We start from the raw sequence: 26,651 nt of genomic DNA on the forward strand, positions 1-26,651 counted from the left end.
GTAAATTATAATAACAAGCAGAAATCTTTTAATGATATCTTGTACATGTTCCTAAGACTGAATGGTATCAATCAATCAATCAAATTTTATTTGTATAGCCCATATTCACAAATCACAATTCGTCTCATAGGGCTTATAGGGTATGTTGAGGTAGCAACAGGTGTCAGGTCGGACACACACAAATTCAAAGGTATGCCAAAGCTATGTTATTATGTTCAGATCTTTATTTTACATGTTAAAAACTAGGAGATATTACAAACATAAAAAAAATATTTCTAGTTACACACAAAGTTTATCAGACGTTTTTGATTTGATTACACCTGATTAGTCTGAGAGTATCTCCCTGGGCTCTTGTTCATCTGACAAAATCATGCATTTATAAAATAATTGTGAAAAGGCAAATCGGACTGCTGCCTTAAATTATTAGTTTTTTAAAAATTGAAATGGATGATAGGTTTGAAATCTCATGATTTGAAACATGCATCTATGTGAAAGTGACACAAAACAAAACAATAACCAAACTTGTAATTTTGGGAAACTCAGTGGAAATAATTTGATATGCTGCTTCTTAATGTGTCCATTCCCGAGGCACAGGCACACAAATACATGAATGCAAAGTGAATATCACTGGTCAAGGTTTACCAAAGTTGAACTCCATGTTATGCCAGGCTGCGGATTTGCTTTGGCCCAGGAAGCAAAGTTTTTTTTTTATCTCCTTACTTGCACAGATTGGAAGTGAACAGGAGGCAAAGGTTCATCCCTGCTACAGCCGCGTATGTGTGACTGTGCCCTACTTAGGTTTTCTTGTGTCTAAAATGTAAATAGATATCACTCTCTTCAAAAGGAAATAAATTCTATTTTAGTAAAATGAGGCACTCAGGGATTGGCAAAGTTCATAGACACATCATTGAATACAATCTTAAGAGCTTGTTTTATCAAGCTGCAGTAGTATTCCCCCCAAATGCCTGCACAAAAGTCAACGTTAAATAACATGTTTGTTATTTAACGTTGATTTTTTTTTTTTTTTTTTTGTTACTTTTTTTCTAATCTGGGTCAACAATATTTATTGATTTATTGATATTATGTGTAACCCATGCTCCGAACGTATCACGGTGCACTTTTTGCTGGTGCACTCAGTCACTCAGCTGAGCTATCGCCAACCTCCGTCTTCATTGCATCCACTAGAAAACTGAGCTCATTGCACAGAGTCTCATGGCGGTAGGCCATGCGGATTTGTGGCACATTTGTCCTCCGAATGTCGTTGCCCTCTGGTCCATCCTGTAAATAGTTGGAACCAATGAAATGTTTCTTCTCCTGTGGGTGAAAAGGTAAATAATATATAATGAGAAGTTTGCAAAATTTGGCTGGCTCTTTTTTCAGAGCAGGTAGAGCTCAGCCAATATATTTTTATAATATTTTTGGTGCTCATATGTATACTAATGACTGGCATATTCTGAGAATGCAACGTGTACTCCATCTTTACAATGCTCGGAATAGGGAGGCATGAGTACTCTCGCATTTGGCGCAGTTTTGGTTAATCACAATGTTGCTATACTGGCCAATATTAACTTATCACAGATATCAGTGTTGATGAGAAGACACTGCACTTGGATGTATTTGGGGTCCTTTAGAAGATGTTGCACGAGCGCACTGTCTCCTATGTATTTATTGTCATATCCATCAGCCCTAATCAATGCTCTTCAGGAGCACCATCATTCCTAACCAGTCACTTGTTGCTGTTTCCACACATACAGTAAGACAGGTCACAACTGTAGTTTAACCAAACAGGTGAATAGTTTGGAGCCTGGAATGATGGAATCTCACTTGTGAGAAGTCCAGCTGCCTCACAAGGTTAGTTGTCAGTTGAAACCATAGACATATACAGTAGGGTTGAAACATTGGATGTTTTTATTTTCAGCCTGCAAGTATTTACAAAACGGTCTACCTGAAAGATAAATTGTGGTTTGAAATATGTAGGAAGGATTGTCCCCCCTTTTCCACTTCCTAAAACCCAGTTCAGACAGAGAACTCACGCTCAAATGTTTATTGCAGCAGTAGAACAGGTTTAGTGTTTGGCGTCTAGGCTCCGACTTAATCACTCCATCTAATATGACTACACAGATACGATGGGAGGGAAGAGCAAGTACTTTTAAAACCCCGTCGGAGCCTACAGTTGGATGCTCGGGTGGTGGAGGGGCTGAAGCAACTGGTAGCAATACTGCAGCAAAAGTGCGAGCAAAGGGGATGATGGGAAATTTCTAAGTAGACCGTCTGATAAGGTGGGTATGTATTATAGATGGGGGTGGAGAGTGAGGAAGGTCACATGATGTATGTCACATGATTGGAGCAGCGCAGCTCGAGTGGGCTGCCTGAACTAGCTCACAGGGTTCGCTTGATTTATGTAAGTGATAGAGCAAATAGTTGAACTATACCTGGTGTGAGAGGCCGCTCTGCAGCACACTGTTCCTGGCTATCTCACACAAATCACAGGTGCTCAGCTTCCACAGCTGTCCTGCAATGGCATACTCCTCCATCAAAGCCTCCTAAAAGGGTTAAAAGCAACATTTGTATACAGGTGCTAAGGTTTAGAAATACTTTAAGTATAATTCAGGGATCAGGTGTGAATTGTGTTTCATTCAAAGAATGGATTTTCTTTAGCTCATTTGTTTCAGGTGTAGATGGGATTGGTTCAAGCCCCTGCAACCCTCAAAGGATAATTAAAATAAATTATCATTATCGTGGTTATGACCTTGGTGTAGTGGAACTGCATGGGGTCGTCTGTGGACAGAGACACACACAGGCCTTTTTGTAGAAACTCCCGCAGAGGGTTCTTGGAGTACTCCAGGAACAGGCTGTTGTTGCTCAGAGGGGACATGGCGATCGGGACCTGGGCCAGGTAGTACAGGTACTGCAAGACTGGACTCTGGAGAGGAGGACGAAGTGTTGACACCACAGTAATTTGAAATCTCCTGCTATCTCTGTTATTGGTACCAAAATGTTATTTATTTTGGCCCAAATATTGGAACAAACTATCCAACATTTGTATTGGCCCTTTTTAAGCTATCACAATGTACAGACTTCTGTATAAAACCCCAGTTAAGTATTGAGGAGTGCACCTTCTTGAGGTTGAGTCCATGGGAGATGTTGTCAGCTGTGAGAAAGGCAGAGACCAGGTGGGTGATGGAACCAGCCTCACCGCAGTGGGGACGAAACTGGAAAGTGTTCAGTCCTCGCTCCCTGGCGCGCGACAAATAATAATACAGCATAATACAGTTGGTAAAATAATATTTTAGAAACTTCACATTACCGTGTGGACCACAAAATCTAACTGTTCTGTAAATCATGTATTTTTTTATCAGTACTTTATCTCCAAGACAAAATTTGTGCAGATGAATCAATCCTTCATGTACACACATCATTTAACAGTAGGTGGTGATATTACGCTGTTACTGTATCTGCACTGCTGGAGATGAACAGCATAGGAAGACTTCACCTCCTATTTTTAAACATTATTTCCATCAGCCTTCATGGCTTTATCTTTAAATCAATACAAACTTAGCCAATACTTAAGTGACTTACTGCCTGTGCATATCACCCCCTTACCCATGTTTTCCTAGGAAACAGAAAATGGATAGTCCTCTCATGTACATGGAGACTTTCAACCTACACAACCTCAATTTCCATCCAGATGAGAACACAAAAGTGACAATACAAATGCTCAAACAAGCATGCTGGGCCAGCAAATACTATGAAATAATGTTGTGAGCTTATGTCCAGGCAAGGCCTAGGCAGACACCAGTGAGTGCTGGTAATGTATGCTGTGATGCGAAATATAGCTGCAAACTTGTAATTAGACCTAGCAGTGTTCACCAAACCTACAGAAACTTGCTTATTGCAGCCATTGTTGTTTTATTGGTGCAACAGTGGACATGTGCAAACTAAATTATGATTTCCCAAACACCCTTTTTTACATGTAGCCTCACATACACAGGAACCAGGTTTTTTTTAAATCTGCACTTTTGAAGGCATTTTTTAGAGACTTAGAGGCCCAATTATAGAGGAAAAAGTTTAAAACGTGTTTTACCAAATATCTGCATTAGTCTGGACAGGGTGTTCATGCTATTAAACTCCTCTGGAATGTTTTGCATTTTTGCTCCATGCACAAACAGGACTTACTTGCGCAGGTTGTTTAGCACCATGATGTTGGCATACATGTAGAACAGGTAGTAGGTGTAGGGAGGGTTGTCGTCTGTGGTCCATGCCTCAGGCGTTGGGCTTTTGTAAGAGAACATGTGGTCACTGTGTTTGGACTCATCATCCACACTGTCAAATCCTGTCACCTGCAGAACAGTGAAGATAATGTACCAAGATATCATCAATCAGATTTTGTTTGAATAGCCCATATTCACAAATCACAATTTGTCTCATAGGGCTTTAACAAGGTGTGACATCCTCTGTCCTAAACCCTCAGCAAGAGTAAGGAAAAACTACTAAAAAAAACCTTTTAACAGGATGAAAAGAACGTAGAAGCCTCAGAGAGAGCCACATGTGAGGGATCCCTCTCCCAGGACAGAGAGACAGTATAACTTAGCATTGTCTCTTACTTTCTTGTCTGTCTGTTCAAAGAGAGCTGAAAATTCCATTTTTGAAAAGCTTGCTGTCTGTTTCAGATTCCAGCTTCATAGTGATACTTACATATTTTAAGAAAACATGTATTTCCTTGTGCTTCTGCGGATTGACTGTTGCCTCAAAGAGGGGACGGAAAATGTTTTCCAGCATCTTAGCGAAGTGTGGTACTAATTTCTTTGACCTGAAAATGTCACTGCAAGATAAAAGGAATGGAATCAGCTTTCAAACAACATATATATTTTACTTTGTTTGCTTATTGAGAACAGCTCATTGAGTTATGTCATTTGAGTGTGAGTTATATGGCACTCTCCCTTTCTCTTGAATGTAGAGCCAGAGTTGTCAAAACTGATATTAGAAATGAATCCACTCAAGATTTTGTAAACTAAGAATGAAAAAAGACAAATATGCCCTTGCACTTGCCTAGATGAGCTTTCCCACTTTCATACACTTTCATTCTTACATGTGTTAATCTAGCCACATTTGTCTTAATGTGTAAGAGACGTGTGTGCTGTGTCTTAGTCGGCCTGTGCTATCACGGAACTTACTAGATCCTGGGAACTTGGATCATCCATCTCATGTTGGGTGAGTGAACCTTGTGTTGGATGAACCAGCTCGCCAGGCTCTCCCACTCACTGGGACAGCGTCCGTATATCGACAGACGAGGCTCAGCGTGCTGGTACTTGCTGTCCTCCAGCTCTTTAGCTACTTCCTGAAACACACACGCCAAACCACAGGATGTTTGTCATGTTTTTGATAAAGCTGAAGTGAATGTTAGTAATCACTCACTGGGTACATAACACATAATTCTGTCATATTTGTGACATTTCTACATGCTAACAAAGGAAGTGCTATTTATACTCCAAAGAAACATTGTAGGAATAATAGGCACTAGCAGTCAAGATTTTAAAATAAAATAATGGTGATTAGCCAGAGATTTTCTCAGCTTTTTTTTACATTGTCTGACAGTAAGAAGATTATAACAGTCATGTTTCATTTTGCAGTTTAGTGACAGGAACATGATTTGGCATGAATGAACCAGAAGGTATTCTAATAATCATAGCTATCACCCTGATTCTTATTATCCTTATGGGTTTTTTGAGTTTTACATGTTATTTTATCCTATTCTTTAATCTGAGCAAAAAAAGCATTTTAGAACAGATGAATGAAAACACGTGTGTGCAGAACCTTTATGTGATAAAAACTCATACTACACCTTGATGAGACGTGCAAAGTATTCTCCCTTGATGTAGTTGTCTGACTTCAAGTAGATCTCTCTCAGTTCGCTGGCTCCCACAGGGTTGTACTTTGAGTTGAACTTGTCAAACCGGTGAAATGTTTGTCTTCCCTGGGGGAATAATTTTTGAGACAGGTTGAATCTTAATGATGATCACATTTTTGTTCCAGCAAATCGACTGTGCTATTTATTTTCAAATTACACCCTGAGAACATTGCACTTAACATCAAAAGATTACATTGATTTAATTGTTGGCAGGCACGTAGTCATTATTCCTGATATACTTACTTTGAAGACCTGGTGTTTTATTGTAAACTATCCAAGGTAAACATGATAAAGGCTGTGTAGAAGCAATGCAACTGCAACTGTCTTTTTCAAAGTATTCTTACAGCGTGCACGTCCAGCGAGTCGACGGTGAGGTCGTATGGGTCCATGTGGAGCTTGTTGAAGACTTCCTTGAGTGTGATTTTCTGACTGCCTTTCTCCAAAACCACTCGATCTGCGTCTGTTTGGGATGTTTCCTTTATAAATTTCAGCAGGTGCTTCTGGTTCATGCAACCAGCAGCATGTATATGTGTGTCCACCTGAGTTGGGCATAAAGCAAACAGGGGTTTATTATATATATGTAAATATATATATATATGTATTGCTAATGTTTGTATATAGAGATAAAACCACCAACACACCTTTCTAACATTGTAGAAGTCTCTGTGGGGAACACTTTTCAGCTCTTTTAGCTCTGCCATTTCATTCATCATTTCATGTAGGTAAAATTTAGAGGCCAAGAAGTTCAACCGTCTGTGGCAGTACGTTTTCCTTTGATGCAAGACAAAAGAAAATCAGCAAAACAAAATCGAATCTTCACAGACTTATCATCTTCAGGAACTTCTTTTAGGGTCCACCCTGTCGACTTCCCCTCAGACTAGGCAAGAAAGACTTATCACACTATATCGTGAAATATTGGTGAAAATCCTACTTGATTTATTAAAGGTAAAAATATGTAAAACATTTGTGTACTCACGTCGGACCATCAGCTATCATAGCGAGGACATGGCTCAGGTCTATGGCAAATGTCTCGAGGTCGGGGTAAGGGAGGCTGTGAAGTTGTTGTTGTTTTAGGGCCTCGGCATTGTCGTAAACATGAACTATGCCATCCTTCATCTGCAGCTCATAGTTCAAGTCCTCAGGAATACCCTCCATGGAATATGGGTCCTCCCCTTCATTAGGGGTAGGCCAGATGTCTACAAGTGAAGATGAGAGAATGCTTTATGAGTGAGTTACATGGGCAAAAGCAGAATCTCAACCTCTTAAGAAACATTAAACCATTATTAGATTATCATGATTACATAAATTGTGCGCTATAATAAATGTTTATATTGTAATAAAATTGTTTAAAACAGTTTAGCACAAATAAAAATGGAAATCCTTTTTAACTCAGTTGTCCGGCATTCCGCAAGGACATGAGTTTGTAACATTTGAGTTTTTCTATATGACCGAGTTGTTTGTTATCAAATTTGTTGAATTATCTATATGTGTAAGTAATGGCATGTGAGACATGGGCTTTTAACAGCCAAGGGAGGAGGAGTAATACGTAATTCTTATGTTATAAAGAAATTAAGCAATATTGTTGATAGGGCACCTGAGACATTTTTTCTTAATCAAACATATTGTGTGCCTTTGTTATACTGATTGTTGTAATACAGTACATGTGATGGGTTACTGCTAAATAGTTGGCATAAATGTATTCATACTCTGTATGGCTTTGATTATGCTCAGTTTGAGCACAAACAGTGTGCGTGTAGGCAGGCAGGTTGGTTAGTGACAGACAGGTATGCCAGCCAATCATATCTTTTCATTCAGACTGAATTTTCTGATAGCGGCCTGGGCATGATGCCCATGTCGCCAAAACCTGGTGGATAATGGGCTCTCGTCTCTCATTCAGCTTAAACCCAAAGTATTTTCACTTCACCTCCAGCTGCTTCACTGTGTGTCTCGCTCTGTGTGAGGAAGTATGGTGGGTGGGGGTCATACAGGGCGTGTGTGTGTGTGTCAGTGTGTGTGTGTGTGTGTGTGTGTGTGTGTGTGTGTGTGTGTGTGTGTGTCATTGTAAACTGACTCGCTCTCAGACACAGAGAGAATCGACAACTTGCTAAATATCTGTGAAATTATTATGTTAATAAACATGCATGTAAACGTAAAGTTCATGGTTATATATCGTAAGTTTAGTCGATATAGTTATTATCACGTAATTATAGCTCAGCAGCGGCGGCCATAATTCTGCAGCGGCGCACCGCTAAATGCATGTAGGGGAATCACTGCAGTGCTTTTCTCTGCTCTCAGTCTGCGCTGTTGTAAACCTGGGATATTAAAGTACCATCCACACATCCTTCAAACCTTTTTGCTTCTTCCTCCATGTTTTTGTTTCTTGCCAAAAAGTGTAGTGTTGGTCAGTTGAGCTGGAGAAACTGCTACTGATCAAACAGGAAAGCTCATATTTTGGCTTGTATGAACAAAGTGTATACAAAAACACTTCAGTGTTAACTGCAGAGTTTGTACATACCTGGCAAGACTTCATCTTCCTCCTGCCACTTCTCATTTTCAGCATTGCGCAGGATTTGGGCAGTGGTCCTGGGGAAACGGTGGTAGGCCAGCCTGGAGTACTTCTCTCTGATGAACAGTGCCCCGATGAGACTCTGAGCCGCTTGCTCATAATCCTCAACTGTGATCTGGAAGTGTCATGTAAAAGTGTTCACCTTTTCAAATGGTGTAAATTCAAGTGGTTCAATGCATTAAAAGTTTTTGTTTTTTAAAGATTAGATGGAGAAGAGAAACAACTACATGGCTTTTTCGAATTACAACAGTACATTTAACGATGGCTTGATTGATGCTCTCTCAGATCCTGCCTACCTGGACATACTGGAGATATTCAACAGATTGCATTTTAACAATCACCCAATTTCATGCTTCAGCAGGATTGATTTGACCTCTATTTAGAGTTATATCATTTTTGTATATACATTTTGTCTACAGTCTTACCCTTTGGGAAAGACACATGTTGGTCAAGAATCTAGAAATTGGTCTAGATTCTAGAAAGCAGCCCTCACATGTTTGTGGTCGGTGTAGTTTTGCATTAACAGGCTTACCCCTGCACAGTAATCTCCGCTGATGGTAACTCTCTGAAAGTCCGGGAAGCTCTCATGCTCAGCTGAGACTGGGGTGAGCAATGGGGAATCCTTAGCCAGGGCCCGGTCACCACAGATTGGTATCTGTAAAGATACTGACTGCGAACGCTTCAACATGAAACTCAACCTCCTAGTAACACACAAAAAAGGGGAAAATCTCACATCTCCTCAATAACAATTTGGAGTATTTCTGTTATTTGGAATTATGTTTGTATTTCTTACTTCTTAGCAGACTCTTCAGAATGTTGCTCAGACAGCTCTTTGTGCAGCGCCCGTTCTCTGTTCTCATGCAGACCAATGGGACAGTCTTCTGGCACAGTGAACAGTGCCATAGCATCTTTGGTGTCTTCCTCCATCAGGGCCGAGGCGTAAACCTTCTCTGCTAGCAGGCGTACCCTCTCATCCACATCACTTATTGAAATTCTTGGGAAAAGCCGCGGCATTTCTAAAAGGGTCAAGTAGAATGTCAGTTTAACTGAGTCCTTGTTTGTCTTGGCAAGGAAGGCGTACTTTAAAAAAGGTTATTAAAGAAAGTGGATTTTTATCAATGATTCTGGGCACAAAGTTTTTGCATAAGTTCACAGTGAATGTTTGTTTTTCCACATACATATATATATATTGTATGTGGAATTTCAATGGAAGGACTTAGGTTGGATTGACAAGGGCTGGTTATTCCAATTCGCCGGTGAGTCTTGGCCATTCAGTCTATCGTCCTGGCACATATATGCAGCAAGCTCTAATATACACACCCAATGACAAGTACACAAATAGGTATGGGGTTGAGCCAGGTTCGGCACGCAAGCTGAGAACTGCATGCCCGGAGTAGGAACACACATGCAACAAAAACTAGTGTTACACATCTTCCAGTATGTGCATGGTCCACATGTCCATAATATGGTTTTGGAATCAGACAAACTAACAACGCATCATATTTCATCTCAACTCTCAATGTAATAAAATATGACAGCACTTAATTTAGAAATAACATCTTAGTGGTGGCAGTAAGTACAAATACCAGGATGATAAACATGAGACGTTGAAAGGAGTTTGAGGTGAGGGCCCCCCCCTCAATGGGGGGCAATGAACTTGGCACGTTTTGCAAAGGCTCCTTTTAACTCGCATCAGTAAACATGCTGTCTTATGTTTCAACACTGACTAAATGTTCTGCCAGTGTGTCAGGCAAGTTACAGTAAACACAGTGAATCACTGCCCGGGTGTCCTATACTGGCATTGTGACCTCCTAAAGCCCTTGGGGGGAGACCAAGGAGCACTGGTATGTAGCCCAGAGAGAAATGATGACAACATGAGGAGAATCTGCTTCCAAAGTCTCTTTGTCTGTTTATACATATCTTTGGTTGGTTTGTATGAATGAATCAAAAATAGGAATATCAGTAAATTTTCTTTGAATTCAACTACACAACATTATCCTGCAATATATGTTCTGGATGAATTTGTATCAATTTGTATCAGTAACTGACATTTAGGAGGCATGGTTTTAGATGCTGTGTTGACAGTTGATTGCAGATTAACTTTCAAGGTTTAATGTTTTTCCTGCATTTTGCAATGGAGCTGGTCAAAGTAGTTTTTTCCTCTGCAACTCAATTTCTAAGTTAGCATTTAGGAGAAACAACCACATCAAGTTGAACTAAAAACATATGAACATTGAAGTGAGTAAACATTCACAAGGACTTTCATGCTGATTCACAGGATTCTAGCTTTTACTTTACATAGAAAACCAAAATATCCTTTAGTGTTTTAATTGTATAAATAACATAATTGTTGGTTCTCAAGACCTTTTGGTGGGAGCACAGTGATGTTTATTTGTATTGACCTGGTTCTCTAACATACCCCTGGCATGAACGTGGCTCTTATTTTTAGACTTGACTCTGTGAATTCATTTGTTTATCAGAGCAGATGAAGAACAGCAGAGTTGGGTTTTAAATAGCTCTGGCTGCTTGCTTCATCTCCCTGGAGCAAACGCTACAGTTTCAATCCAACATCCCCTCGGCAGAGATGTTTTGCTGTTCTAATCAACATGTCATCACTGTTACCAACACCGACACTGCCAGTTGCAGCATCAATCCCTGGAGGTATTTGAATCAACAAGCACAGGACAAATGGCCAACTTCTGTGCTGCAGATTCGCCATCCTAGGTGGTTTAGGTGCAACTGAAACCTTTTGAAAAGTGATAAATCTTGGCGCTTTCACAGATGACAATTGCAGCATTTGCACAAAAGTTGCAATGCAGTCTGTTCCATTGCTAGCACATTTCAGAAGCTGTCATCCCATACGAGCCTCTTTGCAAGTGCACACTCTGTCTCCTGGAACAGTTGAGCAGCCTCTATGATGACCTTGACCCACATACAGTAGCTATAAAAACCTGACCTTTACAAAGCAGTTTTTGTAAGTTGGAAGAGTCCTTTAACATTTCAAACTTCAGTTATTCAGCTGATTTGTTTCTCCAGAAGAATAGATCTTTTGAAATGGCCTAACATTTTTAAAAAAGTTTAGTGTTTCGCAATACAAATTTTTATAATATTTGTCTTTTCACTATCACCTAAAGCTAATGTACTTGTCATAGAACTAGAAAGAGTATCATCCATCAAATCTCCCCACTTTACTGCCTCAGACCATAGACATGAATTGGTAACTGGTAAATGTCATCACATTGCATCCCAGTGCACTATACAGTTTTATATTCACTAGTGGAAGCTCTGTCCGTCTCTTACCTTCCGTATTGATATGGGCCATGTTTGTCCCTCTCAGTCTCTGCCTGTTGAGTCAAGTGGTTCAGCTTTTATGTGTTTGCTTCTGTCTCTTCCCTACTTCTTAGCTTTGGCTCCACTATTTCATATGCCAGCCACTCTATGTCGGGTCTTACAGAAGACTTTAAAGTGTTGCTGGAACCTCTTGATGCTGTCAAGTCCTCAGGTCTGGTGTCTGTATCTGTTTTGTATCTACGGTGCGTCTCTGCTGTGTTTTCACTCCAACTGCTTGGTCAGGCTTTGCTCTGCTCTTTATGTGGTCTGGTATATATAATGCAGCTGCTAGTTGTTGCTGTGTTGAGTGTCCCTCTCTCCCTATTTTAGGCCACCTTGAGCGCCATGGCAACAGGGGCTGCCTATCCAGCCTGGTACGTCACAACTGGCTGCTAACATGTGAGGGGCTGTCTGTGAGATGGGGCAATAAGATGAGCATTTGACAGTTCTAGAAGAATTGTCAAAGTACAAAAAGCAAAAACGAAAGACTCAAGCTTTACATGTGTTGTGTTTCGTGAGCTGCTGATTTAAAAACCTAAATAGACTGATTACTAAATGTGAACAGTTTTTACAGGGGAAATATTTCTGATGTGCAATATTGTTTAATCCATTATTTACTAAAAGAAAACTGTAAAATTACTATTGAATACATGAATCCATCGAATGTTTCATGCTTAAAATAGCATATCTTAGGTTTTTGTACAGTAAATACTTACTTACTCTGTTGCTAATGTGGTTAATTCATGTTTACATTTGCATGGCAAAGAAGAGTATGGATTGGTATTGTTGTACTCGAGGTGCTGCTGTATTTCACAGTGTCAGAACGCAGCTCAGAAACTGTATTGCACTTGACAGAATTGCATATGCTAAATTATTTGAGCTTTTCAGTTGCACTGTCTGTGGTGACCAGTCCAGACAATGGAGTTTATTTTTTTTAACAGCCATTATGAGCCATCATTTACTCACCTTTCCCTAAGCATGGTGAAGACAGCTGCTTACAGAGGGGAGCGTCCTTTCTACTCATTTTGATCTGTTAGGAGAAACAAAGGCTCAATTAACATTGGACTCATCCACACTACATGCAGTGGAGTTGTATTTAAAGGTGATGTCTGGGTGAGCTGAGTTTCAAGTCTGTACAAGTAAATTAAAATAGTACAGAGGTGACACAGCATCATGTTGACCTGGCATTTCAAGAATATGTACTAGGAGCCAAGTCCAGCACCTCTTTCAGGTTAACTTCTATTATATCAGCTTGAGGGTTCTTTGTCTAAAACACATTGGTAGGGCTGCAACTAACTGACTAGTCATAATTCAAGTATATATCTGAATCTGCATTGATGGTAATAAATCAACTACATTCTGGATATCAATAATGAAAAGCCCCACACACCTGAATAGCAAAAGTAGTTTGAACCAAATAGTCAAAATATAATTACAGATGCTGAAATTTAGGGGGATTTGTGTAATTAAAACAGAACCAAAGATTGTTTTGACATGTCATAGATCAGTGGTTCCCCAATCGTGGATCAGTGAATTATGAAGTGCCTGCCTTAATATTTTTAAGAATGCACCAAGTTAGAGGTTTCCTTGCACAGTTTACAGCTTTCGTTCTCTGAGAATTTCTTTCATATCCAGGCAAAATTGTTGTACACTGAAAAATCCTTAACTTAATCGATATACAAACAAAGCTAATGGAATTGAACCCAGGCCCTAGTAAGAAATTAACAATGCATATAGGAACTGTTAAGAAAAGGTACAGTAGGTGTATTACTACCAAAAGGTGCAGTGACTTATTTTGGGTGCACCTAACTTTTTCCTTAACTTTTTACCCGCACATAAGTTAGGTGGACCAAAAATATTTCACTTCGCCTTTTGCACCAGTGCAACCAATGTTAAGAGTTAGTCTGGAGCAATGATACGGAAAATTATAAAATTACTTTTTGATTTATCATATCCTATATTTTTAGGTAAATTCTTTACTCATTTACTTTAATTGGTGAAAATGACTGATATCTGATAGCTCTACTGCAGTATGCTGGAAATTAAAGGCTTTCATGTAAAGTGTTCCCTCACTTTTAATGACTTGTCTCATTAGCAGGTTTTATCTCCTCCATTTTTCAAATGTTTGGCATTGGCTTGTTTGCTGTGTGGGCTGGGCATTATAACAGACCCGATTACTACATTACTAAATTAGTTGCCAGCTGTTCTAATAATCAACCTAAGGGTGTAGTTAGCAAATAGAGTTCTGCTTGAAATGGTGTGTTGATTTAGGAATTTCCTGTTTCTTTGTTTTCTTGTTCCTGGTTTCAGTTGGCTACTGCACTCACAGCCAGACAGTCTTTTTTTGTTTCATGATTAAAGGGACTGTATGGACGAAGTATTCAGTTTTGGTGTATTGACATCATCAATACAATGTGTAGATTTATTTTCCTTTATTTATTTTTAGAACTCATTTTTTATTCAACATGATGCTTTGAAATGCATGTAAAATTTCAAGGCATCAGTGGCAGCTTAGTTAGTCTGAGGGTCAAGAAGAGCGTGTATATTCTTGTAAGCACATAGAGATCAAGATGTCCTCGCCTTGCAATGAGTCATTTCCAACCAGAGGAGGCCACAAGCATGGAATGTAAACATGAGTTGTATGAAGATGCAGGCAACAAAAACAATCTTTTGTTTTAAAACAGTTTCTGTGTTGATTTTTTTTAGACAAATGCATATACAAGACAATGCTCACAGTTCATAGGGTAAGGGTTAGGGTTAGGGTTAGGGTTACATCACACACACTCAACTTCTTTGGAAATACCTGCTCAACATGTTGTGGCCTGACATTGGAATGCAGTTTTTCTAGGTATGGAGCAATGAAGTGAAAACTTTGTGATAATAATCATTATCATTATGATGTCTTTTAACTTGTGTCTGTATTGCCCAGCTGTAGTTTTAGTTTGATATGAAGTAAGGTAAATTGTCAGTGGGCATTATAATGTAATGTCTCTCTATGTAAGTGTCAGTCAGTATATCTGCTGGTCTACCACTTTGGTCCAGACTGAAATATCTTAGCCTAAACTATCTTTAGTGTCATTAAATTACAATGAACTCCAGTAGAATTCCACCTTGAACTAATTTGTTTACTGAAGTGTGTGAACAGTTAAAACAGGACCCTGTAACAGCCACAGTATTTCTAGGCTTTACAGGACCCAGCAAGAGTATTCCTCATCCAAGCCATGCTGTCTAGGTTCCTAAAGTAACCCGAGCCGTAGCAGACCTTTCTTTGGACTGTGAGGAAACAACAGACACAAAAATATACATGCTCAAAGAGGACAACAACATACCATACAATACTCAAAAGGGGCTGAGAAATAAACACCCCCACCAACATTCTGGTGTAAGCCAACAGTGTAACAGTCACTTATCAACAACATGAAGTCCTCTTGTAATACCCTAGATGCATGAATATCTGGAAAACAAATTCAGCACTGAAAACATCGACAACTTTTCACAAATTATGTGCATCTTTTTCTGTAGAGTCACTGATCTATATTGACTCCCAGGACAAAATACACAAGAAAATGTTGAAAGCACGGCAAAAGCAAGAGTGATGGTAAAAAGGAAAAGGAGGGTAAGAGGATAAGAGTTAAACACACAAAGCACGATTTTGACAGCAGTGGTACTCACTGTTTGCAGGGTGGTGGACAATGTTAGCACTTCTTGGTACAGTAGGGACTCTTTTAGGCGTCACTGGACAGAAGACAAGTCCTAACAGAGCAGCCTCCTCCAGCGTGCAGCCACAAAGCCAGTTCACTCTTTCAGTGCCAATGTGAACAAGAGTAGAGAGTGCACAAGTGACTTTTCAAAATGAGTTCAGGAAGTGATTTGCATCAGTTCACTTCAGGAAGTGCAGGAGGAAGTTTGAATTTGCCCAAGAGCATCACACCACATTTTCAGTAGTATGGAAACATGACTCGCTGTTTGTATGCAGTATTCTTCATGATTAATCCCATCTGTTTAGATGATATGATTTCCCTAAAATATGCTGAGATGAGTGTTGATTAGATTTACACAAATTAAAAGTTTTATTTTAATTTAAGAATAAGCCTTTTTTTTATTAACTCAGTTAATTACTTGCAGATGACCTTATAATTAATCAATGCTTGTCTTTCATCAGGACAGGGTCTGATTCATCTTTGCTGTTTTCCCTGGGCAAGAGTCTTATGTTCTATAAAAACACCCAACGACCCAAGCATACTTTTGACAAGGTTATCCAAATCTGTCTGTGGAATACGACACCACCATGTGGACAGTGAAGGAAAAGGATTTTGATTCCATAAACCTTATACCTTTAACTTTACTATAGTACCCTATATTATTTTGTATTATTTAAGAACATGGGACAAGATGGGGAATATCTATATATAATATATTTAATAATAATAAACTTTATTTGTATAGCACCTTTCATACAAGAATTTAAGAAGTGCTTTACATAAAATATAGGTACAAATATGTTAAAATGTTATTCAAATAAGAGAACAGAACTAATTTAAGAAACATTAAAAAATGGCATGCAAAAGAAAAGGAAATTAGAGAAATTAAAGAAATTATATTTTACAAATTTCATAAAAAATTGTTAATGAAAGAAAACATATATAAGAGTTCAGGTATGCAGACAAGTGCAATATCTAGTTAAAGACCGAATCAAAGATTAATGAGTTCACTTTTTTACATTACAGACATTTGTTGAACCAGCTGTTCAGTCTGTTTCACAACTTTGGAGGTAGTTTACTAGAGCTGTATCTCCTTTCTTCTTTCGGCTGTTGTTTGGAAATTCTAATTGCTGCAGATGATCTCAGTGGGAGGGAACATAGTTGACTAGAGAAGACCTCAATCCTGTGTGTTACAGGTGACCACTGCAGAGCAGCTTGAACTGGACAAATGTGTTCTCTCCTCTAGGTTCTGGTTAATAACCGAGCTGCACAGATCTGAACGAGCTGGAGTCTCAATTGCTTTTCCGCATCTGTCTGAGTTATAAATGGCCGAACCTTTTCTGAGGTGGAAGAATTAGGTTTTGGTCACCTTGTGGGCCTTGAAACTCAGAACTGAGTCTAAAATAACACCTAAACTTATCACACCTGATTTGAACTAAGGTGTACGCTTACCCAGATTCTTTTGTAGCGGTTCTCTTTTTTGGGGGGATTGTCGAACTAGAAGGTTTTCTGTTTTGTCCTCATTAACTTTTAGGAAATTATTGCTCATCCATGTATTTATTAATGAAAGACATTTTGTGATGGAGTGCAGAACGTCCTCATCATTTGGCTCAGCAGCGATGTTCAATTGTTTATTATCTGCGTAACTATGGAAAAAAACATTCAGATGATGTCACCCAGTGGCAGCATGTAAAGTGAGTGTAATAAAGGTCCAAACCAGCTCCCCTGTGCACTCACAGCACACGCATTTACTGATACTGGAGTGCACCTCCAGTATCGGCAAATTCAAAAATGAAGAACTTTTCTTTTAGAATTACTAAGAATAAGAAGTGAACAAGCTTCATAGGACTGAAGACCCTAAAATAAACCTGAAGTTATCCTGAAGTTATCCAGAAGTAAATCTGAAGTAATTCTGAAATTATCCCGATAACCGTATATCCTGCTTAGTAGGTCCCAGGCATTTGGTGATTATATACCCATATTCATATATTTCCTCTTAACCCACCTTCACATTTGCCATTTCTAGGGAGATTTACAACAGTGCTTTACCATCCTCATTTATACATAGTTTACATCCAATATTTCCACTCTGAGATGACTTTGTAACCCAGCTTTGTTTGAATTAGCAATTGATAGAATGTCTTATTACAAGTAAGCCAATATCAACCTGGTCACTCAAATAATAAAAGCTAGAATTGTGAGTAGAGTTTCATCAGTTTCTGAGGCCTAGAAGTATCTTTCATTCGACACAGACATGTTTTAATGTTAGAAAATGTATGCCATTTAAAGATGCCTTTTGGCCTTAAGTGTAAGATGACCCAAATATTTGAAAAGAGCTACATTCATGTTGTTTTAGGCACTGTGCTGTATGGGGAAAAGGGGCATTTTATGGATGTTAAAGAAAAAACTAATTTCATTTGAAGGAACTATGGAAATGTTCTTGATTTTAAACAAACATTTTTTATCAACAATAGTTCAAACCATTAATTTTATGTTGCAATGTACTTATAAATCTGAAAGGGAGGTTCGGATCTGTTAAAAAAAACAAACTGATTTATGGTGAAATTGTATATTGTGTCAGGACAGTGTGACCAGTCTGCATACGATCAGAGGAGGTCAAATTCCATAGTTATTTTTATCTTTATTTGGTCCTAATTTAAATGGTGCTCATGTGCAGTGATACGTCTCTTCTCTCCATTCTACAAAAACTTAGCTTGTCATTGCCAAAACATAATTAATTTTGTTGAAATGTCATAATTTCACAATTTTAAGAACATGTTGTCCTAAGACGGAATTGATGTTAGGACATGCTTTATCCATGTATCTGTTAGAATGGAATGTGCACCATTGCTTCATAGCTTTTGGACTTAATCATATTTAGTCAAGCAAAGTTGCATTTTTCTAGCGCCGTTCATACACAGTGGCAGTTTGATGTGCTTTAATCAACTTGATAAAACCATTTTAAAAGAAGAGTTTAAATCATTCAAATTGATGCCAGATCAGACTTCACGCAAATGAAATATTAGTTCGATTTTTTTTTTTTAAATGTGGTAATAGTAGTGAATTGTTCCTGGTCATCTGGGAGTTTTCAAAGGGACTCAATGCGTTTGTACATTTAAAGGTGAAGACTGTAGAATTTAGTGATGAAGTTACATTTTGAAACTGAACACCCCTCACCTCACCCTTCAAACATGAAAGAGAACCTGTGGCAGCCTTTTGAGTTTTTAAAAACTCAAAAGGTGTTTAGTTTGTCCAGTTTGGGCTACTGTAAAAAACATGGCAGCCTCCATAGAGTGGACCCCATTCCTGTAAATATAAAGTATCCTTGTTAAGGATTTTCATTCCTCCTCTGTCTTTGATATCAAGGCCTCCTCAAGGTAATGGTAGGAGAAGCACTGTGTATGTAGTCCTCCAAAAATATCCTTACAATCATCCAATCTGCTACAGATGAACGCATGGATTAGTTTAGCTGAAACTGCTTTAGTTAGTAGCTAGTGTGTTACCTGCATGACTTTGAAAGTTCAGCATCGACTCTGAATCTGCTGATTCAACTACAACACCAAATACAAATAACGATGAAAATAAAAGATAGAATACTACATATAATACAAATCACTATAGAATACCAAATATATCAGAGTTCCACTTTTCATTGTTGCCTTCATTCATTTATTTCAAAAACAAGGACATCGCAGTCAGCTGAAAACGATTACAATTTCTGTTGTTTGCCACAACAACAGCATAAATTGTGTTTCCATACAACTCTTCAAGTTGACTCATGAGTATATTGTGATTCATAACATTCAAATAAGCAGATACATCAAAGCTACGGCTTTTTGGATTAAGCATTTAATATTAACACAGTAAGCACTCTGTTGAAACAGCACTGATTGTGAAACAGTTGACCTAGTATCAGTTATACAGTATGTAGCCTACTGTAAAGCTAGATGGCAGCACAACACAAATTAACATCAGTCCTTCGACATCATAGTAGAAAAGCCTCTCAATAATTTTCCATTGCTTCTGTCTGGAACAAATCTAAATGAGTGCTTTGCTTTCCAGTTGCCAATTCCGATATTTACCATTCAAACAAATGTCTTAAAAATCTGTAAAATGAGAAATTTCCAGTAAATTATAGTGAACACAATAATGTTTAGACAATTGGTATACACATAGCTGAGTGATGATATACTTCATTCACACACAGGACAAGATAACTATTTACACAGCTAAGATGCATCAGATATACTTCACTGAAGTTAAAAATAAGAAACTTGTTTAATATGTATATTTGCTGTATAAAAATACAATTGTATCATATGCTTAAATGTAAGGTAGCTTCATATATCCTTTTACACAAGCTGATAATTGCATTTTCTATGCATAAGCTTAGTACACATGGTATAAATTGCACATTCAGTTCACTTTGAGAGGATCCTAAATGTGGCAGTTTGGGGTCCCGTAACAGCACTTTCTTGATTAACAAAATCCTCCCCCTGCTGTGGCCTCGGTTCCTCTTCGGTTCATGGGTATTTCTGAGAAGATCTCAAGGAATTGTCCTCTATCTCAGCTGCCAAGCTAACTTTGGAAACTGAAGAAGAGACAGACATTATTGTCAAGTCCCACAGGTCTGACTTGAAATTATCCATAAATCTCACACTCGTTTAGACATACTGAAACCTGCAGGTAAGCATGGGAACACAAGCTTCTCAGTATTTATTATTAGAGACTCGCTTTCATCCAGAGTATCCTGAGCTCTGATGGGCAATAAAGATGTAGCAGCAGTTCATTCTGCATAGCTAGTTGTAAATCTGTAGAATTAAAAACCTCACAGGAAACGTATCTTTGTCTGCTGTGAGCAAAAAGCCCCAACAAGGATCCTCCTTTGCTTTTCCATGAATGTCCTAGGCCACTGTGCATACATTATTGTATCTGCAGACTTGCGGCTCAGCTTCAGAGGCCCGTCTCCGTCTTTCCACCTGGGGGGCGAGTTGAGTGACATACAGGAGTGAGCGGCGGCGGCGCCCATAGCCTTTCGAGCCAATCTTGATCTCAGGGGCATTGGTGTCTTTTTGGCTGTTTTTTAATTTATGCAGTCGGTGGAGCAGGTCGTGGTATACACATGTGACTAAGACGCAGCCGGATGGTTTGGATGATGTCGACCTCCTGGGTCTGCCATTTAACCCAAAGCTGGAAAAGATAAATAAATAGTTGCAATTCTCAGAACAAGCAAACATAATAGTTTGATAGGGTTTAAATACAAATTGTCATCAAGATTCATTCACATAAACAGTTTAGTAGGCGATAAATTATCCACTGTACTCACTTACACACCTTCTGGAAAATAACTTTTTTCACATGGTTGAAATTATTTGGAATTCTGGACTTTGGAATAATAAGGTGGCATCTGCAACACTCAAGAGTGCTTTGGGGGTCTCCTGGTTCAGTTCCATCCTTGGATGCATTTCTTACCGTAAATGTCCGCTAACAAATGAGGGCATAAATGCCCCAAAAATGCAGCTTTTTTTGTTACCTTAATTGAGTTGAGGCAGTTTTTGCACTCTCGCCCTGTTGTAGTCCAACATTGATGTCCGAGTCCTGCTCATTGGCTGTGACTAAGCTGTTGCCCAGGTCTCTATTTGCACGGCTCCATACTTTAAACCTGCAACAGAAGAGATGGTGAAAGAAGGAACTGGCACTTATTCAAATACAAGTTGTAGAGTAAAGACATAATGTGATGATATGAGAGTATGACCTAGTATTAAAATCCATTTGACCAACATTTTGTTATCACAGTTATATTAGTAGCTGCATATATGCAGACCACTCAATCAATCAATCAAATTGTATTTGTATAGCCCATATTAGCCCACTCATTAACAAACAATACTAAAGACACGTTTTAGTTAATTTAGAAACAATGTGTTAATTGAATACCAAATAACTGACTGCTGCTCCATCACTGCATCATTTGACACCTAATCTTTAACTATCATAGTTGTTTAATGTGTCGAATTATGTGTGTTGAATAATGTATACATTTTGTTGACAATGTCTCACTAATGTTTCATTAAGGACAACACTTCATTTCAATGCTAAAAGAGAGAACAAAGCTTTTATTTTGAGAGTGAACACAATGTTCTCACAGTGCTCTCCAGTCATGCAATTCACCTTTTTTTTAGACTGGAGTTGAGCTCCTCAGTGGCATCTTTTACCAGTGGCAGGACGGTGGTGAAAACACAGCAGCAGATGATAGTGTGCAGGGCTAATCTCATCTTGGCTGAATACTTCAAAAGTAAAGATGCAGAAATGGTATTGATGAGGTTTTGTCTGAAAACCTGCCACAAGGGATGATTGATTAGATGAAGACATTATTTAATTGGTAATTGACTATTAAAGGGGGGCTGAAAAACTGTTGGCTTGTAAATTACAAATATATTCAATATTAATGGATATGTAAGACAGGTTGTTGATAAAACATCAGTTGAGCCATCGTCACTGAATTAATGAAAAATACGTTGTAGTCCTTCAAACATGATCCCAACTTTGACAAAGCATCAATCTATACTCCTAAATACCTAAATACATTTTAACCATTGTTCAAAACAATCTTAAACTCAACTTAAAATTGTTGAAAAAATCACTTACCCCAGGCTCTAGCTTGTATCTTGATGTAGAAAAAAATGATGGCATGCAGTCAAGTGTTTTGTGTACTATTTAGGTTTTTTCAAAGCTGTAAAGACTTTACTATGAGTTGAAGTCTGAAGTTTACACAGCTAACATGAGAGGCTTTATAGAAGGAGGGAGGGAGCTGTACCTGAATGCCAGACCCAGTGGGAGGGGCTGTGGGACAGTTCATGTCAACCCTGACTACCCCACATGTAGACAGGCAAACCAGAAATATGCAGAGTAAGATGATAATCGAATTAGAAATCCCCAAAACAGTGTGACTATTGCATTTTACTTTGTGTAAATCTTAATTCTGATGTATTGCACCCATTCTTTGGGGTATGTTGAAGCAATGGGGTTTATGCATTTCAGAGCTTTATTGGTTGATCTAAATTGTTTATTATTTTCTCAAATATTTATACTTTGCTTTGAAAAAATTAATTAACATTTTTGTTTCAACATTTTTCTGTTTAACTTGTTTTTGGGTTGATTGTGAGGGTAGGTTGATTGGCCATGCATTGTTTATAGCAGTTAGGTTACTTGCAAATGTGGTTTTGCTGAAATATATCTAAAGATGGTATTAGATGACTCTGTTTTAACCCAGGTTAGCCATCTGTGATTTCAAATTGCTACAGGGGGCTAAAAATATTTAAATTAGGACTGTGTTGTTATGGTAACTGCATGCACTGAGATAATTTGGAGGAAACTCGTGCTTTATACTGAACTTGTGCAACTCCAGATGATCGGTGCTTTAACTCTGAGTGCTACTTATATCCACCGGTAGTTCATTCCAGGCAATCTAAACACAGGCAGTGTCCTGCATGTGTAAAGATTAACCAAATATTTAGGTGTTTCACTTTAGTTGCAGCGACTTTGCTTTGAGTTGTAAGAACTTAGAGCATTAGAAGTGTAAAAATAGTGTTAAGGGATTCAAGGGGATTACATTAAAAAGTGTCCGCAGATTGTGTACTCCCAAACCTTTAAAATCGCATTAAAAAAATCAATGTGACTGATAGTTTCAAACTTGATCCTATTGTATCTTTGCTCGGGACCTGTCAGATGAACATGTCTTCAAGATATGTGCTGTTGAGAATAGGGAGATAAAAACTGAGAAATGCCACGAAAATACCCAAAAGTCCAACCCAAAGATATTTGATTTACATTACTATAAATCAGAGAACGCCAGCAAATCCTGATGTTTTAGAAACAAGAACCAGAGAATGTTTGTTTTTTTGCTAGAAAAATGTCCTAAATGACGATCAATTTTGAAAACCGTTTGCCGCAAATCAAGTAGTAATTTATGTTTTCAAATTTTTTGTATATATCATAAGCTCAGGTGGCGCATGGTCACCACAGGAGTGTGAAAGGATGTCACTGTGTTCTTATAAATATGTTGTACAAGATGAAGACAATATCTAATCTTATGAAGCATTTTCATCTTTTTTTTGTTTCAGACCTTCTACTGCCATACTTAGCCTAAAAAAATACTATTTGATTTACCTCAAAGATAATATCTATTCTTGCTGTAGTTTTTGGCAGGGTGTTGTTGATATTGGGTTGGGTTTGTATTTCTAAAAACAAAATAAAAAGACCTCGCAGACCTTGTATAACATACAACTGATGAAAGCTGTTAAAGGGGATATTTATGAAAATGGTCATTAGTCCTGAAAACCAATGAGTAATCATGTTCACACCTTGTGTTATGGCAAAGGTGAGCACAGATTTACAAGGTATGTCCTGACCTATCTTTCTTTTTCTTTTCCTGCCTAATATGCAGGTCAAGATTCTTTATTACTCGACCCCACCAGAACCCATGGTAAAAGCTAGCTATTTTGGGTACTGAGAGGTGTGTGACAGATGTGTGTACATTTATATGTTTTTAAAATGCAGATTAGACAGCCATGACCTGCACTCTCCAGTTATTTAAAATGCTGGTGCAGTGCCCGCTCTAATCTTGCCTATTTCGATTTGGCTTTTTACTTGGTCTGTGGTATTGCTAGTTCTAGCTTTCTTGAGAGATGCTATAAGAAGCGACTTCACATTTCCCACTGAATGATTACAGACAGCAGTGGGTACTGGGGCCTTTACTACGGGTCATCAGGCCCTTGTTTAACCAAAGTGAGAATTGTGTTTGCATCCTCGGCACAAGTCATACACTGAGGAGATTGCCTGGTCTAGGAGGAGCTGAGTGTGGCCCAGTACACACACTGGACAGAGTGTGCAATCACAACTGCCATCAAAATGTGGCTCCACATGAATCTCGTAATCAGATCTCCCCGCTCTATTGAAATAAACACGTACGTCATGTTTGTTCACGAAGACCAAGTTGTTTTTACGCAGTCTGAATACACTGGTGTGTCCTGTGTGTGTGTGTTTGTGTGTGTGTCGGCACGAGTCAGCGAAAGAGAGACGAGTCAGAATAGTCGGAATGAATCTCGTACAGCTACGCTGTGAAGACAGATTTGATCAATTTAAGGAAAGATCATAATGTGGTGATCAGTGTTGATATTGTGGTGGTGGTCACAAAAAAATCAGTGAGAAGAGAAAAAATACGCTCCTTTCATGGTGAAACTGGAGTGGGTCAGAGGACGTCAGCTGAGTAGGAGGTCCTTCAGAGGTGGCCCAGGACAGATTTGCATTCACACTGCTAAAAGAATGTGGACACATTCGTATATGGGCTATACGAATACAATTTGATCGATTGATTGATTGATTGAGAGAAAGATGAAGCAGGAGATGAACAGGCAGATCAGTGCGGCATCAGAAGTAATACTCCCAAGTCGGACCTACGTTCTGTGCATGGTCTTGTTAGAATCCTCTGCAGGTCTAGTGATATTTCTTTAGGGGTAGAAAGGGTATATATATATATGTTTGGCCTGTTAATCCAAAATCGGGCCGTGATTGCTTGAAAAGGAGAATCTCAGTCCACTTCCAGTACAGTCCAGTACTTTTTGACTGGAGATACACTATGTACCCCACATGGTTTCAGGTATTACAGATGATACATTAGAATAGTCACCGAAAACGACCAATCAGTGGGGGACTTGTCAGTCTATATGACATAATGTGCGCAGCTCCTGGTTCATTTTGAAAAAAGCCAGGGTGAAAAAGAATGGGAACAGTTCTCAAGGGCAATGCCTTTTAAAAGTTTTCCCTTGGTTCAGACAAAATTAACTGATTTACAGTGCTCAAAGTGATTTGCACAATAAAAACTTGGTGATGAACTAAAAGATTGCAAAATAAAAGTAATCAAGCTTCTTCCCAGTCTGCTAAAAACCTTTATTTTAGACATGTGTTGACCTGCCTGCAACTGATGTTCTCCCACCACTACAGTCGTCATCCTCACCACATTTGTAAACTACATTTCCGCACCTGTGAAAGTGTCAGGCCTGTTATGATATGACTTTATAAAACCAAATTACACACAAAGGATTGATTGGTTCATTGAAAAAACCATGGTGCCTTAACTAGATACACCCAGTGCTGTCATGGCAACAATACTGCACCTTTCACAAGCCAAAAGATGATTCAGGGATCTGTGTTTTAACACGCTCCATTCCATTACTTAAATCGGTTTCCCTTTAACTGTTTGACCTGCCAATGTCTTGTCTCATGCTGCATATACATGCTTTCACAACTCCCCAAAAAATTGTGTAACTGTATAATGGTTGCAGTTGTAGCTTTTATGTTGCATACAAAAGAGCTCATGACGGTATGGTTAGGGTACAGTTTGATTAATTCAGTCAGGAGTCAGTAGAGCCAGTATAAGCTCAACATAGGCTGTGTGATGTTATTAGACATTCAGAGATAAACAGGTAAGAAATAGAAGGATCTTATTAACTCTTCTGATCTTGTATGTAATCCCATCCAGTCTTTCTGGCAATCAACTAATTTATATGCAACTTGTCTAAACGTGAACATAGGCACTCCTCTTAGTTCACTTCCGAACAATTTGTGTGTTGTTTTGTGTAGAAAAATACACGGTCAGATTTTTCCCATTTACAGGTGTCTGTTTTCCTAAGGGAAAAACAGTGTTCCACAAATTACTGATGGATATGGTGAGAGAAATATCAGAATGATCTGAACCATGACTGTGTTTGAATGTTTATTAGGTGTTTGATAGTCTCGGGCAATTGTCCATATTTTGGTTTCAGTACAGGACCGTTGCTGAAAAACACAGATATCGTCAGTTAACTTCAACCTCAAACACACTTAACAAAATTGATATCAAAATATCAATTTCTGGCTAATTAATTAAAATCAAAATATTATAATTACTATCACCTACTAGGGTTGTGCAGATAGATGATAATGTCTGTGATCAATCATTTCACTTTTTATAGTTTCACATATGCGTCTCCCACGTATAACAAATACTTGTGACAATGACACAACGACTCACACAAACATCAGTGTGTACTGTAAGTGCCCCACTGAAAAAGAAATAGAGAGGAGGAGATAATAAACAGACAGAGAG

General features: G+C 38.6%; 2 protein-coding genes across 2 annotated transcripts; both read right to left on the reverse strand.

Moving 5' to 3' along the window:
* Nucleotides 1–202: 202 nt before the first annotated feature.
* On the reverse strand, nucleotides 203–15,603 carry LOC133008735 (AMP deaminase 3-like). Its single transcript, XM_061076012.1, has 16 exons — nucleotides 15,477–15,603; nucleotides 12,771–12,834; nucleotides 9,268–9,490; nucleotides 9,007–9,175; nucleotides 8,424–8,589; nucleotides 6,885–7,104; nucleotides 6,550–6,679; nucleotides 6,253–6,447; nucleotides 5,843–5,974; nucleotides 5,175–5,338; nucleotides 4,696–4,822; nucleotides 4,177–4,340; nucleotides 3,117–3,237; nucleotides 2,750–2,923; nucleotides 2,433–2,543; nucleotides 203–1,314 (listed from the first exon to the last, which is right to left on the reverse strand). The coding sequence occupies exons 2-16, from the start codon at nucleotides 12,826–12,828 to the stop codon at nucleotides 1,138–1,140; spliced, it is 2,331 nt and encodes a 776-aa protein (XP_060931995.1). The 5' UTR covers nucleotides 12,829–12,834; nucleotides 15,477–15,603; the 3' UTR covers nucleotides 203–1,137.
* A 4,806-nt stretch (nucleotides 15,604–20,409) lies between these two features.
* On the reverse strand, nucleotides 20,410–21,780 carry LOC133008617 (pro-adrenomedullin-like). Its single transcript, XM_061075854.1, has 3 exons — nucleotides 21,677–21,780; nucleotides 21,039–21,167; nucleotides 20,410–20,695 (listed from the first exon to the last, which is right to left on the reverse strand). The coding sequence occupies exons 1-3, from the start codon at nucleotides 21,778–21,780 to the stop codon at nucleotides 20,410–20,412; spliced, it is 519 nt and encodes a 172-aa protein (XP_060931837.1).
* Between the last annotated feature and the right edge of the window lie 4,871 nt (nucleotides 21,781–26,651).

Source organism: Limanda limanda, chromosome 8 (assembly GCF_963576545.1).
Source record: "Limanda limanda chromosome 8, fLimLim1.1, whole genome shotgun sequence".
NCBI lineage: Eukaryota > Metazoa > Chordata > Actinopteri > Pleuronectiformes > Pleuronectidae > Limanda > Limanda limanda.